This window comes from Dipodomys merriami, unplaced genomic scaffold (genome assembly GCF_024711535.1).
Source record: "Dipodomys merriami isolate MVZ:Mamm:240054 unplaced genomic scaffold, mDipMer1.0.p SCAF_4, whole genome shotgun sequence".
Lineage (NCBI taxonomy): Eukaryota > Metazoa > Chordata > Mammalia > Rodentia > Heteromyidae > Dipodomys > Dipodomys merriami.
Window position 1 is genome coordinate 5,453,030 of NW_027205603.1, and position 16,970 is coordinate 5,469,999.

At 39.8% G+C, this 16,970-nt stretch overlaps 1 protein-coding gene across 1 annotated transcript in view; it reads right to left on the minus strand.

Annotated features, from left to right (window-relative positions):
• Fam107b (family with sequence similarity 107 member B) overlaps positions 1-16,970 on the minus strand; it is a 180,923-nt gene that overhangs the window by 95,501 nt on the left and 68,452 nt on the right. The window contains exon 2 of the mRNA XM_069990396.1: positions 10,839-10,896. Within this exon, the coding sequence (XP_069846497.1) occupies positions 10,839-10,896 (58 nt within the window). The remainder of the gene's footprint in view (positions 1-10,838; positions 10,897-16,970) is intronic.

The window sequence follows — 16,970 nt, forward strand, 5'->3', positions numbered from 1 at the left end:
TGTATGTCCTTGGATAAATTGACTTTTTAAGCTAGAGTTTCCTTATCTGCAAAGAGGGGATAAAATAGTCATATTATATAGGTCTGTTAAGAGGATTAACTAAGAAATCCACATCAAGTACTTAGCATGATACCTCCTACACTGCAAGAATTTAATCAGTGTTAGTTACTGGTCGCATTTTGGTGTCAAAGACACCATGAGCAACAAGCATTTTGTGTTCAGGTGCCACAATAGACCAGTTAGAATATGATCCCAGGCACGCTAAAATCCAGTTTGATGACTAGACCATACCATCACCTGAGTAAATTCATACAGTTTCCCACTTTCTTTATGCTTTTTCAAGTTATTGGAATGAGCCACATACTGTGAACCTACTTAAAGCCAGAAAGTGATGAAAAGCATTCCAATCCAGAAAAAAAAATCATAAAGTATAAACTTCTGGAAACATGATCATTAAGGTTGTGAGCAGTAGCTGATTATGACTGAAAATAAAGTAGGCAAAACATACAGTCAGTGCCAAACATGACAAGAAAGCTCCATAATGCTTGGTGATCACCTGGACAAAGACCTTAATTCTAGTTTCTGTTCTATTTCCATGGCCTAGTAAAAGCCAGTGACAATCCCTTTTGTCCATTTCCCCTTTGACAGCAAAGCTGACATTTTCTATGATTACTGTCTACACTAGAGTCATGCTTGATCAAATTCCATCCACAAGGTTCCAGGCACCCATCCAGACAGGCAAATGTACCCAAGGTGATTTTCTACCATCAACCTTGCTGAGCAAGAGCAGACACAAGTACCCTTCACTGAAGTCCTTCAGAAGGCACACAGCAGCTTCCATAAAAAGAGATGGCTGAGAAGAAGAATCTAGGCCCCAAGCTTTCCCTGAAACTAACTTTCTGTCATGACTATGGAGCTGGACCTGTATTTCTTGTGGTCTAGACACACCAACCCATCCCATGATTGCATTTCTTGGTGATACCCTTCATAATTGCAAAACCTTTTGTAATCGTCTGTTACTAAAATTATGATAAGTCTTTGAACAGCATAGTACTCTCTCCTCACATCAATAGAATGTAATTCAGGAAGCTTTGGGGAATTGTGTAAAGAGGCTGGCTGAGGTAAGAGCTTGCAAGCTTGATGCTAACATTTCCTCCCCTGTTTCCATAGCAACAGCCTCCACACTGCCTTACCTGGTACTCAGCTCACAGCCAAAACCATTTCTGACACAGGAGCAAAAACACACAAAACTGTTCATAAACTACATGCACGTGGAAAGAGTTTCTTCTTGCTGGAAAAATGATAAGGTTTACTATTTGTTGGTGTTTCTCCTATACGCTATGGGTTTAAGTCTGAGATACTATGGTGGCAAGACAGAATAGGAGGCAACAGCTAGAGGTGAAACTAAGCTAACTTTTCTTTTATTATTACTTCGGAATCCAGGACTGATTTGGCTAGATTTTACAATTGTCGGAGAGAAAATGGAACATGGGTTTTTCTCATGAAATTTTCCAGTTTTTCAACACACTGGTAACTAATTTTTTAAAACAAAATATTTGTGCAACTTGTGGGCAGGGATGGGAGTGGAATCCTGGGGGGAGGGAGACAACAAAAGGGGTGATATTGGGGCTGGGAAGGTGGCTCAGTGGTAGAGCGCTTGCCTCACATGCATGAGACCCTGGGTTCGATTCCTCAGTACCACATAAAAAGATAAAAACAAGCCGGAAATGGTGCTGTGGCTCAAGTGGTAGGATGCTAGCCTTGAGCTGAAGAGCTGAGGGACAGCGCCCAGGCCCAGAGTTCAGCCCCCATTACTGACAAAAAAGAAAAAAGAAAAAAGAAAATAAGGGGTGATGTTGTCCAAAAAGAATTTTATTTGTTACCTCTCTGTAATGTAACCTCTCTGTATAACACCTTAATAATAACAATAAAATTATATTAAAAATATTTGAAAGCTGCAAGTCAAACACAAATCATCTACAAAGTGTGTCTTCCCTGTTTAGAACACTAGTCATTAAAATACTAGGATCGTCTTACAGTATTTCCAAATTATTTACTGCATTCTGAATATCTGTGAGGAACATATACCTCATATTATTTGAAATGATTAATTATAGGTAATTTGCCAAGAAGAAATTCATAATTCAATTGAAAAAGGTCCTTGCTATTTTGCTGTTCTGTGGGGGTTTTTTAATCTCAAAGATTGCAATGAGGGAGGAGAAGCCGGAAGTATGCTTTCCAAGCTATTTTTAAAAAGAGAAAAAAGGCTGAAAATGGGGTAGGTGATTACTTAAGTTCACCCAGAATCAATCAACAATTAAAATGAACATTAGAACCCCTGTTTGAGGACTCAAGAAGAAATGATACTGTGATTCAAATCCACTCAAACTCATATCAAGCACATCCAAATCAAGTCTATATATGGAAATAAATGAACATGCTTTACAACAGTCAATTTCAAGATGGGAGGGGAAAACCATTTTCTTTTAACTAGTCATTAAAGATATTCTAAGTGAAGGCTGGAAAGGAAGAGGAAGGGGAGGGGAAGGAGGAAGAGGAAAAGGAAAGAAGGAAGAGGAAGAGGAGGGAAGAGGAGGAGGGAGGAGGAGGAAGCAGAGGCGGTGGCTAGGACAATGTATCTTCTGGTGTAAAACAAATTAGGCAATTCTGCTCCACGTACTACCACACTGAAAATTCCATTCTGGGTAACACATGTACCTTGAGGGTAAAATTCTGGAAATTTCCATGCCTTCATTTCCACTGCTTGAAGAGACACAAACTTGGGTATAAAATAATATGCCATAAAGTTATCAAGGTCAGGACACATATAGACACAATGAACGCTTCAATAGCTTGCTAAATGGGTGCATCTCATTGTCCAGTGAATTAACAGCATATCATGTGTACCTTGGACCCAAATGACAAAACCAAATCTTCATTTTTTCATCTTCAACATTTTCCTGTTCATGAACAGTAGTGATTTGTTGGATTTTCTGAATTCGAAAAACCTGGGAACAATTAGCTCTCTGCATATATAGAGAAATGAGGGGAAAAATGAGAGATTTTTTTCTGGGAGACTGTGAAGATGGTCACTGTGTTTCAGAGCCATGGGGGTTATTCATAACTTTGTCTTAAGACAGTGCTGACAACTTTGAAATTTTGTTTTATTAGCTGGCTCTTTCTTAATACAAAGTGTCAATGGACTGGAAGCAGATTGGTACATGACACCGAGCATTGCAGCTTTCTCCATCCAAAGCAATATCACCTATTCCTAGTGACTAAGGAATCACCTCTTTACCATAGAAAGCAATACCAACTGACTTAATCAGTTGAGAAAAGTTAGGAAAGTAATAATGATAATAATAATAGTGACCATAATAATAATAATTCTCTCTTGCAGATACTTGATAATGCAATATCTGCGAGTAAACTCTCTTTGTGACTAGGTGCCAGAGACCATAGCCTTCTACCCAGTAATGTTCCAAGCCCTTAGAATTAGGAATATATCACTTTCATAGGGCTGCAGTTATAAAATTCAATTCACATTCTTCAAAATTAAGAAAATTGAAGGAAGGGAATTAGGAGGGATAAGAGAGAATGATGAAAGAGGTGACATTGATTAAGATTCTTTGTATTCATATACTGCTTTGTTGAATGGCAACTACTTTTTACAACTACTTAAAGATAAAAATTAAATTTAGAAATATTTCAAACATACCCTGAAATGAAAATATTGGATTCTAAAAGAAAAAAGAAAAATATGTTTTCTTGATACATCTCCACCACAAGTTGCCTCTGCTTCTTGAGAAGAACGTATCGGTGAATGAAAACTCCAATCACTAGTACCTGAAACAGAGACAAACTAGTGGGATCCCTTAGAAATAAAGGTTAGCCAAATCCCCCTTACCACCACCCCAGGATAGAAAAATGGGCCTCACACCTGCTACACAAGTGCTCTTTCAATGGGAAACTACATCTCCAGCCCAAGTCATGTCTTATAAAGGGATCATGTCATGTCATACAGGGACGAAGTCTTCACTAAAAGTCATCTACAACCCAGTACATTTGTTCCAGTAAAAGGTTTTCATGAAGACTTAGACTCTCTGTCAGAGAGAAAAGAGACTGGGAAAATCCTGAACTCAAATTTAAAAAATTTTTTAATTGTTATTATAAAGGTGATATACAGAGTAAACTCAAGATTAAAAAAGAACTTTCAATATAATTTTTCCAAGACTTTCCATTTCCTTCTGAATGGTATAATATCATTCTTTCTGATGGATGAGTAGAATTCTGTTGTGTATATATACCACATTTTCTTGATCCATTCATCCAGTGAGGGGCATCTAGGTTGATTCTATATCTTGGTAAATAATGCTACAATGAACATGGTTGTGCTAGTAGCTTTAGTGTGGCCTTGTTTGTGGTCTACTGGATAAATGCTCAGAAGTGGAATTGCTGGAACATAGGAAAGCTCTATGTTTAGTCTTTTTAGGAACATTCATACTGCTTTCCAGAGTGGTTACTAGAGTGTGCCTAGAAATCCAGTAAAGACTGGATGATGAAAGAGCAAAAAAATACACTGGCAGTGTATTTTTTTGGATATTCTTAGGAAAGGATCACAAAAGCTCCATAGCTATGTACATCTGATCATATAAAATTATATTTATTGAAATAAGCTCCAAGAAATGAAAACAAGAGGTTTTTCTTTGTTGTTGTTTTTTGTTTTTTTCCTTTTATCTTGTTTGTTAGTTATCTGTTTTGGGGAAAGTAAGGAGGGGCATAGAAATGGTGGGACAAAGAATGAACAAATGCAGCAGTGGTACTCACTAGACACTATGGAAAATGAACTATACAACTTGTGGGTGGGGACAGGAGGGAAAAACCGGGAGAAAACGAGGGAAGGGGTGACACTGTTCAAAACGAAATGTGCTCTGACTTGTGTACTTGTAACCCCTCTGTCCATCACCTTTATGATAACAATAAAAATATTTATAGTAAAAAAGATGATTGCTCTTTTCAAAGGCATGACCTGCATCTGATGCATCTCTGATGTTCTTGTGGTTTAAAACCATTTGCTTTGTTAAACACCCAGATCAGCAACAGTCTTGGTTGGTGTTGTTTTACACCACAGGCTGTTTTTTATAAATGGTGGTCCATGCATTCATATGTCAAATGAATATTTGTGTCTGTGTGAAGGTAACAAACTTATTAGTATAGTCAAAGTGAATGTGTGATTGAAATATGATGATTCTGCCATCATAAACATAAACAGAAAAGCACACTTTCTTTTGAATGATCAGAAAATGGATTTCCTTGTTTTGCCCATCAAGTAGGCCTGATGGGTGGACCTGACCATGGGGTCTGACCTCGCCCATACTGAGTAACAGTATGTAACTCTGGTCTCACTTCCCCATCAAGGTTACCAAAATACATATATTGTTTTCTTCACTGCTTGCATTTTTAGTTGAAGAGTTTTAACTGTTTGAGGTTTGTTACTTCACACTTAAGTAACTTACAAACCACAGGAAATGAAAATTTTCTTTTTTTTAAATAAGTTTTTTATTGTGAAAATACTGTTCAGAGGCCTTACAGATACATGAGCAAGGTAATGAGTACATTTCTTATCAAGCATTGTTGCCTCCTCCTTTGTTTTTCTCCTACCATCCCTTCCTTCCCACTTCCACAACTATACTCCCCCCACCCCACCCACTCCACCCCTCCTTAAATTGTAAAGTTCCTTTTTCAACATAGTGTCTTCTACATCTCATTGTTGCAATGGGTTAACTTGTACAGGAAATGAAAATTTTCTTCAGCATAAATGAAACCCAGTCAGCTCAGAAAATAGGATGGAGCCCACTCAGCTCCAGAAGATCTTTAGCAAAAAGACAGTATTCTGATTAAAAAAAAAACCCTTTGGCAGACATAAAATGGTTCTAACTTAGAGGATGGCCTTTGTAAGACCAGGTGTTGGAATCTTTGAGACCTTGGTAGCACAAATTGAGTGCAATCTAACAGATAATAGAGATTCTGCAAAGTCTCCTTGAATTTTAACCATGCTTAAAAGCTGTTCAGCAAATATACTTGACCTGGTTCATTTGGTCATTTTCTTTTTTCCCCCTTCTTCCTTCCTTCCTTCCTTCCTTCCTTCCTTCCTTCCTTCCTTCCTTCCTTCCTTCCTTCCTTCCTTCCTTCCATCCTTCCTTCCATTCTTTCTTTCTTTCTTTCTTTCTTTCTTTCTTTCTTTCTTTCTTTCTTTCTTTCTTTCTTTCTTTCTTTCTTTCTTTCTTTCTTTCTTTCTTTCTTTTGACAGGGTCTTGCTAGATAGCTTAGGCCAGCCTTGAACTCATGATCATCCTGCCCCAGCCTCTCAAGAGCTGGCATTATGGTTGTGTACCACTATCCTCAACACAACTAGCCCTGTTTATAAAGCAATGCATAGAAAAGAGGAATAAGGAAATAGAGCCAACATGTTTCATTTTTTTGTTGCTGTTGCTTTGGAAAAGGTGTAATTTATTTGCAAAAAGAATTCTCTCAGGTGTGCATTCCTGGGATGAATCCTACTTGATCAGAGTGTATTTGGGTGGGGGGGGGGAGGGATAGTTTTTTGTTGTTGTTAACTGTTGATTCAGTTGGCCAGAATTTTATTGAGAAGTTTTGCATTGATGCTCATTGAAGAGATAGGTTTCCCTCATTTGTGATAGCTAGAATGCACCTATAATTTTACAAGTAAAGACATTGAATGGTAAGCAAGGGTTACAAATGAATTAACTGATGTGCAATAGACTCTATGGAGAGTGTAAATAGTTTAATTCTTTAAAAAGACTAAGTCAAAGCCCAACAAAATAAGCACCAGAAAATAGGTACTTGCCAGAAGGGAGAGTGAGGTCAAGGGGAAAAGGGTAGAAGAATGAAGGGGGAAGAGAGGAGAATGCACAGAATTGAGAAATAGAAGGGCAGGGATGGATCGAAGGGGAGCAATGGTGTTGAAGTAGTGACACAGATCAAGATGCATTGTACACACAAACTACTTAGTTAAGTTGCAAAAACTTCGACACATAACCTAAAATTAAGAAAAGTGAGGGAAGGGGTGGGTTGGGAGGGATGGGTGAGAATGTTGAAAGGGGTGATACTGGTCAATATGCACTGTATTCATAAACTGATTTGATGAATGACAACTCCTTTGTACAATTACTTAAAGATAAGCAAAAAGAAAAATGCCGGAAGTGGCGCTGTGGCTCAAGTGGTAGAGTGCTAGCCTTGAGCTGAAGAGCCAAGGGACAGTGCCCAGGCCCAGAGTTCAGGCCCCACGACCGGACAAAAAAACAAAAACCAACAAAAAAAATACCACAAGGGTACAGTGTTATTTACTGAACTAATATTTAGTCCTGTTTGATTTGGCTCAAGGGCTAGAAGTACCATAATATACAGTAATATGCAGGCCAAGGATTCAGGGTAGAATCATCTCCAGCTATCATGAGCAGAGGCAGAGGGAGGAGGGACTTGCTCTTTTAGTTTCCTGCTAGACTGCAGGATCCAAGACCTCAGTCTTCCACTGCTGTTAGACTGAGACTCACCATAACAGTGGTTCCTCTGGTTCTCAGGTTTTTGAACTTGAACTAGAGTTACTACTAGTTTCCCAGGGCCTTCAGATAAGTCTTGAGACTTCTCAGCCTTCAACTTCACATGAGCACATCATTCATCATTCATCTCTTATGAAGCCTACATTCCAATGCTTATGTTTCTCTGGAGAATTCTAACTAATACAGAAAAGTTGCTTCCGGAATAGCAACTCACAAGAAGAGAGGTTGATGCCCAAGGGAGAGAGTATATGACCTTGTCCTCAGCTCCTTCCAAAAACTGGCTTGTCCTCCATGCTGGAAGGCTTCAAACTGTGCCTTCTTACCAATACCCAGTTCCTGTTGCTAGGCCACTATTAGCAAAGCATCTTTGCTTTATTCTCTCTAATCAATATAACTTCCTGGCCATATCCAAGGAAGACTTAGCTCCACAAGGCTGCCACCCAATATGACACCATTTTTCATGGGTTCTGATTTTATTCTTCCTTTTTCTTTACAAAGTTATAAACATAGCCCAGGTTCCATTTTGTAACTGTTTTCTTTATTGTGATAACATAAATATTCTATCTAAAGAATGCAGCACACTTTTAAATGGCATTTTTCAATAAAAGGTCTTTGTTTTTGGTGGCATTCCTTGAGTTTGTTAGAGTCTGGGTACTGTTCCTGAGCTTTTTTTTTTTTTTTTTTTTGATCCAGTCGTGGGACCTGAACTCTGGGCCCAGACCTTGTCCCTCAGCTCTTCCGCTCAAGGCTAGCACTCTACCACTTGAGCCACAGCACCACTTCCGGCTTTTTTCTTTTTGCTTATGTGGTGCTGAGGAATCGAACTCAGGGCCTCAGGCATGCAAGGCAAGCGCTCTACCACTGAGCCACCTTCCCAGCCCCATCCTGAGCTTTTTATGCTCAAGGCTAGCACTCAACTACTTGAGCCACACTTCCAACTTGTTGGTGGTTAATTGGAGATAAGAGTTTCACAGACTTTTCCTGACTAAACTGCCTTTGAACAGCAATCCTCAGATCTCAGCCTCCTGAGTAACTAGAATCACAGGCAGGATCCACCAGTGCCTGGATGTTTTTAACACTTTTAATCCAACATAATTCCTACTATGGTATCTAGCACATAGTAGACATTCAATCAGTGTTCATATATGAAAATATATGAAAAAAACAGACATTCTTTTTAAACAATTTAGAAGATTAATCTAACAAGATTTCAGGAATGATTCATAAATATCAAGCATCTGACTCAAATGAACTAAAACTAAAGGTAGGAGTACACAAAGGAAATAATAGAAAGATACCCATTGGGGAAGAAATCCTGGAAAAAGAAGTGGGAATCAGCCTAGTTTGGTAGTTCACATCTGTAATCCAAGTTATACAGGAGACAGAGACAAGAAGATCATAGTGCAAGACCAGCCTGGGAAAAAGAAAGAGTTCTGGGGTTTGGGGGAGGGGCAGAGTAAGTAAATCCTAGGCCTTGAATTCAGAGCCTGGGCACTGTCCCTGAGCTCTTTTGCTCACAGCTAGTGCTCTACCACTTTGAGTCACAGTGCTACTACCAGTTCTTGAGTAGTTAACTGAAGATAAAAGTCTCATGGGGACTTTTCTGCCTGGGCTGGCTTCAAACTTCAATTCACAGATCTCAGCCTCCTGAGTGGATAAGATTATAGGCATGAGCCACCATTGCCCGACTAAGTGAGAAATCTTCTCTGGAATTGAAAAAGAAAAAAAGACTGAAGACATGGCAAAAGTGAGTGAGCTCTAGGGCAAGTGTGAATACAAGTGAGACCCTTAGTTCAATCCCCAGTGCTACAAAAAGTAAAGGATTAAAAGGAAGAGAGGGAGATAGGAGAAGGAGGAGGAGGAGGAGAAAGAAGAAGAGGAGGAGATAAATGGAGGAAACACTCCAAAATCAGTGTGCTCAAGCAAATTTTACAAAGCGTGAGAAGCCCTATATCTTTTATTTGAAAGTGATGTTCCTCGCACCCAAAGCTCTACAAGGGGATCGCAGTGACAAAGGAAGCATTAAACTAAAGCAAGCTTAGTTAGTCTCGGTAGGAGTACAGGCAGCCTGGTAAGGGGAAAATGGGTGTACAGGAAAATGGTGGTATTGATTAATTGCATCTATATCAGAGCAGGGGGGCCCCTTTGCCCCAGACTTCGCATAATCATTCCCATGATCACATCTAATTTCTTATCCCTGCTCCCTGATTTCCATTAAATTCTAAGAACATGAGCTTCTCCCAGCAGCAAACTCATTTGGAGCCATCATCTAATACTAACTCATATTAAAAAAAAATTCAAAGCAGTTGTAAAATAGATCACAAGAGTATTAAGATTTAGTTTTCATTACTGGTAAGCCCATTCAGCTATGTTTATTCTTATATCAACTGTTACTTCTCCTACCCTCCAGACTTAGTCATACACTGAGTTCTAAATCCTCTATGTATGTCGACATCCTCCTGGATGTCGAGCAGACTCCACCCTCCTCGCAGCAAAGTCTCAGCCCAGTCCCTGCGGTTACCTGGGCAACTGGCACACCGGAAGAGGTCATATCTGCATCCACTGAGATAACACCTGGATTAGATGTGGCCACACCTTTCCTCACCCCCTCCCCCACCCTAGATAAGGCCTAGCCCAGGGCCAGATGCTCCTTTTCCCAGGCCTTTCCCAGACACGTGGAGTGCTAACCTGGCCTAGTGCCAGCCAGAACTATGAATAAACCTACTCCTTACCTGAATACCACGTGCGTGGTGTGGTTCTTACTTGGCAACCACCTCTTCTTATTTAAAACTAACACTCTAATGTGTGCCTTTCACATGAGTACAGTACGGCATAAATAGCTCTTAGCAAAGCTGCAAGTTTGACTAGATACTAACACGCCAAACCAACAAACTGACCTCATCTTTCCCAGCAAATCCTGAGTCCTTTAGTAAATAACCGTCATATGCCATATTTTTGCATTACTGAAGCTAACATATTTTCATCATCATCATCACCATCTACTTCACCAGCGTTGGTTCCAGGACTGTCATCAATAAAGCAAAGACAAAAGAAAAGGAAAGGCTGTGTTCTGCATCGTGACCACACCGCCCAGATGTGGAGTCTGGAACCCATCACTCACTGACATTCCTAGTGATGTTTCCAATCACTTGTGACATACAGATTTTCCTTTGCAATCTGCAAAGCTCTTGGATGCTCTGAATCCTGCTTTTGGCAACAGCAGCTCAGCAAAAAAAAGCCACACTTGAGGCACTCTACCTGATGTCGCTGTCTGCTCCACCACAGGGCACGTAGGATCTTCTTGGGATTCTTCTTCCTGAGTTCCAGCCCCAGCAATCAGCAAAGCAGAGAAAGTAAAAATAAAGCATTAAATTGTTGTAACATGTTTTTGTAAACTTACAAAGTAGGGAGGAGTCAAAATCTGAAAAATTGGGAACTGAGGGTCTGGAACAAACAACAAGTTCAACAATTTGTCTGGGTGCTGGTAGCTCACGCCCGTAATCCTAACTACTCAGGAGGCTGAGATCTGAGGATCGTGGTTCAAAGCCAGCCTGGGCAGGAAAGTCTGTGAGACTCTTATCTCCAATAAACCACCAGAAAACCAGAAGTGGTGCTGTAGCTCAAGTGCTTGCCTTGAGCTGAAGAGCTGAGGGACAGTGCCCCGTCCCAGAGTTCAAGCCCTATGACCGACAAAGAAAAAACAAAAATAAAAACAAAACAAAACATGGGGGTGTCAGATGACACATTTCTAGGGTGTCCAATATCTACACATGTCACCATTGGGATGGTATAACTCAGGGATCCTCTAAGATGGATACATTTGGGGAACTAAGAACTTAGACAAAATGATGATAGGTCCCTCCAGATTATAGAAATTCTGCCAATATTGTGGAAGAATCAACATTGTATCTTATTTTTCATAATTCAAGGAGCTGATTTTTGTCTGTTGTGAGGTTTGAACTCTGGGCCTCAGCGTTGTCCTTCAGCTCTTCAGCTCAAGGATAATGCTCTACCACTTGAGCCACAGCGCCACTTCCAGTTTTCTGGAGGTTTTATTGGAGATAAGAGTTGCACTGACTTTCCTGCCTGGATTGGCTTTGAACTGCAATGCTCAGATCTCAGCCTCCTGAGTAGCTAGGATTACAGGCATGAGTCACCAGCATCCGGCTTTATGTACATTTTTAATACATAGGATCAGCTACTGGAAAAAAAGCTACACATATGCTCTCTGAATAATATTCCCCTAGTATAACATTCTCTCTTAACGTTTTTCATTAATATGTGTTTATGGTATTATTGTTGCTCCATGTGATATCTCAGCACAAGCATACAACTTCGAATCAATCACCCTCCTTCCCCACCTCTTCTAAATTTCTATTAATCACTATTCTACATCTGAGTTGATGTTTCTATTTTCCACATATGAAAGAGAACATATAGTACTTGTCTTTCCATGGTTTATTTTACTTAACACATTATCCAGGTTTTGTCCACTTTGTCACAAATGGCAGTATTTTATATTCTTTCTGAGTGAATAATATTCCATTGTGTGTATATATGTACCACATTTATTTATTCATTTATTCTTTGATGGGCTCCAACACTGACTCCAGGTCTTAACTATTGTGAATAGATATCTGGCTAATGTGTTGATTTCACTTGTTTTAGATAGAGACCCAATGTTGGGTATCTATATAATGGGTCTATTTTTAGTTTATTCAGGAACCTCCATGCTGTTCTTTGTAAAGGTTGTATTCATGTATATTCCCATTGGCAGTTTTTAAAATAATAGCCACTCTAAATATTTTGATGCGTCTAAGATGCTGCTAGAAGTGAGAAAAGTAGATTAATATGATCCTCAGATCTCAGCCTCCTGAGTAGCTAGGATTACAGGCATGAGCCACTGGCATTCAGTTCTGAATAACTATTTTTTGAGTGCCTGTTGTGGGCCATTCCTGTGAGATCTTGAAGATCTCTTAAAAGTGTTTACCGCCTTCCTAGCCTGCCATACTTGTGTCCATCATTTGTTCTAAGAATTTCATCTGACAGAGAATTCTTAGACCATGATAAAGAGTTGAAACATGGATTCCATGTTTGAGAGCCAGGACTTCTCTGTAATCACAGTGGAACAGAGGTTGCGCATACCATAGTATATGTATTATATGTACTATAAAAAACATTCAAATTCATTCTAGGTTGCCATTTCCTAGCTAAAATCTCATCTGAATCAGAATCCACCATTCTCTCAAGCTCAGTTAAAGACAGATGCTTTTTCAATTCAGAGAGATTAGTTTCATTAAACTAGCATTAGTAACAACTCACAAAGAACTGATTTCAGCTAGGTTGAGAACAAATATTTTCCAGAAACGATCTCCAGCTAGGTGTGGTAGTTCACGCCTGTAATTCCAGGTAGCAGAGATCAGGAAAATTATGGTTCAAGGTCAACCCAGAAAAAAGTTAGCAAGACCATCCTCTCAACAAACAAGCCTGGTGTAGTGGTGCATGTGTGCATATGTACACAAAACATAAATAGGAACATGATGATCCTAGGTTGACCCCTGGCAAAAAACACCAAGACTCTATTAAAATAATAACTTTAAAAAAAAAACAAACTTCAAATGTTCATCATCAGAGACCAGTTACCAAAATTTATACTACTACTAAAATCCATGCCAATAGCATTGTCATGGGCAATTTGGGTAAACAACTCAGACCAGTTATCTCAAATTGATGTGTTATAAGAAAACAATAATAACTGCTTCGGAATTTGCGTTTCTAAAAAGGGTGTGACTTCATACTAAATATACCAAAAGACATGAAAAATGAGAGCAAAAAGTCCTATCACACAGCAAAAAAAAATGTTGCATGTAATTTCTTGCCTCCCAAGATCCAACAGAAAAGCCAGGCGCCCATGGCTCACACCTGTAATCCTAGCTATTCAGGAGACTGAGATCTGAGGATTGCTGTTCAAAGCCAGTCTGGGCAAGAAAGTCCGTGATGGGGCTGGGAAGGTGGCTCAGTGGTAGAGTGCTTGCCTTGCATTCATGAGGCCCTGGGTTCGATTCCTCAGCACCACATAAGCAAAAAAGAAAAAAGCCAGAAGTGGCACTGTGGTTCAAGTGGTAGAGCACTAGCCTTGAGCTGAAAAGCTGAGGGACAGCACCCAGGCCCAGAGTTCAGGCACCATGACCAGACCACCACCACCCCCCAAAAAAAGTCGGTGAAACTCTGATCTCCAATAAACCACCAGAAAACTGGAAGTGGTGCTATGGCTCAAGCGATAGAGCACTAGCCTTGAGCTGAAGAGCTGAGGAACAGCGCTCAGACCCAGAGTTCAAGACCCACGATAGACAAAAAAAAATCCAAGAGAATAGTGTATATTAAAAATAACAGGAATTATTTCATGGTTCAGCCTTGGGGCAGGAAGTGGGGTGGAGGAATCTCTTAAGATGTCAATTTCATCCAAATAAAGTTGTTTCACAGATTAAAAAGATGCACCTCTTAGAGCCAATAAGATGACTTTGTGTTGCTATGAATTCCAGAACTGTGAAGTAATGCAGCCTTTAACTCTCCTCCAGACATAGTTCTGACTCCATTTTAAATCCCCTTCACCAGTTTCTCTTTATAAGAGTTGTAAAGCCACCATCAAACTACAGAAGAAAGGATGTTTGGAATTCTCTTGGCTAAGAGGGCTCAGTACAGAATAAACAAGCATCTGTCTTTGATAGTATGAACTATGTTCAATTCAGAGAAAAGAGGATCAGCTCCTTACAGTCATGTGCCTCTTCTCTTCAGTGCAAGTGTGTGATTTGCTGAATTTATTCTTAGCTGCTTTGCCCCAGCAGTAGTAGAACTAAGGCCAATAGCCCCACTGTAGTGGACATCTGTTGATTTTACTGCCCTGGTATTAGTTCACTGCCTAGTCAATGTGTTCTGATTTTCTTCTTTAAAGCTAGTCCTTCTTACTCTTCAGGGGCTGTGGTTTCTGTGACTTTTAAGTGGTCCAGGATACAAGCCTATATCCATCAGTCAATTGTATTTTTCTCTGATTGGTAGAGAGTGGTCATGTGACCCGATCATAGCCAATGGGAAATAAGCAAGTTTTTCTTTGGATGTTTTTGGAGGCTGACTCCTATTCTTACCCACTGGCCCTGAAACCTGGAATGACTGTTGATGATGGAGTTGCTGCTGTGGCCACCATCTTGATATTTCATGCAGCCAAGACTAAAGTCCACAGCAAGGAAGGCAGAGCCCAGAGATGTCCTGGTGCAGTGTCCTGAGAATACCAACTGAGCCCTCAGTTCAGCTATGCCTGAAGGAAGCCTAATGCCAGTCTTTTCAGCACAAGTCAGCTAATACATTGTGAAAATTGATTTCCTTGCTAAACAAGCTAACTTTTATCAAGATTTCTACCCATTTGAACAGGCTCGGTAACCAGCATAAACACCCTACCCAGCATCCGATGGGCTGATCATGGCTTCTGACCCTCACATGTCCTCCGGAGTGTTGCAATGCTAGTCCTTGTGAAATACGAGGTCAAACAGGACCAGGATGATGTGCTAAGAAGGTACTATGGCTTGAGCATTTCTGTCCAAAATGTTTGGGTCAAATGTTTTCAGGTTTCTGCTATATTTGCCTATGCATAATGAGATACCTAAGAGCTTGAGCCCAAGTTTAAAAATAGGAAATTCATGTGTATTTGATATGGACTTAATAACCTACATAGTGGGAAGGTTATCTTATACATTTTACTGCGCCTGTTTAGATTGGCCAGTCATTCCCTGAGGCCAGTGTGGACTTTCCACTTACAATGTCATGTTGGAGCTCAGATAACGTTGGATTTTGGTACATGTGAGAGGCTGTGTTTTTGGATGGGGGATGTTTGATCTGTATTACAACTTGGCCAACAGTTGGACTTTTCCCCTCTTTCCTTGGATACCTGCCTTCATGATTTCTAATGGAGAGGATCTGCCACCTGGGTTCACACTTAGTGGCTTTATGGTATGATTTCGGTACAAATAAGTTTTTGCCAAGATCCACTTGGTCAGACAGAAGAAGGAAAAAAGAAAAGCTTCTAAAACCATGAACTTCACTCACAGTCTTCAAGTCATTTGACTTTGGCTTCAGTTGGTCTTTTACTCTAACCAGCATCTTAGAAGTAAGAGGATCGTTTGAAAGAAAGATACAATTCCTAAACAAGGATTTGGATCCTGGGGTTGTAAGGACAGGCCAGAGCACTTTACCTCCTGGATCCTTAGGGCCCATGGAGAGGAACAATGCAGGAAGTGGATAATGCTCAGTTACCTGGGGAACAAGTATATACTAGTCGAAATAACGTTAATCTTTCAACAGCCAGAATATTCCTACTGATGTATATCTGTATATATCTGATATATATATCTGTATATATATCTGATGAATATTAATTTAATAACAATACTTCTAAAGTATAGGTACATCCTGGAGGTGGGCTGTTGTGTGTTCCATCTGGAATACCAATTTTTACTCAAAGATTTGGGAGGGAAAACATTATTTATATGTCAAAGCAAATCTGACCAAGTTGCAGGATAATGTGAAAGACAGATGTAAATGCTAAGGATACACAGGGAATATCCAGGGAAGCTGGATGTGAAGGCCTTGACTCATGTAATAGTCAATGTACATATGTGAAAATAGAACTAGATAACTTGAGGGATAGGTAGGTTTGGGAGAGATGGAGAATGATGGAAAGGATGATACTGATCATGACCCATTCTACTCATAACTTAATATATTGTATTGGAACTCCTCTGTGCAACTACTTAAAGATAAGTTAAATAACTAACAGAAAGAAAGCCTTGGCATAAGTGAACAAAGACGAAAAATCATCATCAGAGAGACTACAGTGCCCTCATTATATGGAAAAAGTAATGGAGAATTGAAGACCTTCTCTAAGGGCCCATGATTTTAAGTAGAGCAAGAATTCATGCCTGGCTCAGAGTATTTTTCTGTCAACACGATCACACTATTTTCTTATTATGTGAGCTCTTTGCTGGAATGATTTTGACTGTGAACATTGTTATCTTAACTAAAAATGCAAGCTGGTTAATTGAAAGCCTATCCTTAGTGAAAAGACTAGCAGCCACAGGACTAAAAGAGGACTTGGAAGTAAAGAAGAAAGTAGATGATGTCGTTTGCAATGGAATATTGCTCCTCATAGTTAAAGAAGGCATCTCAGAGAGATCGTTTTGTGTCCCACCATTTACAGAGCTCTTCTCCAAGAAAACCACAGGAATGAAACAACATTTATCACATGGTAGGGAATTTCAGAGCCAGTTGAATAGGAAAATTTGAGCCAATCTTTATAACTGCAATTCAACCCACTGGTCCAAAGTTCAAAGTTACAGAGTG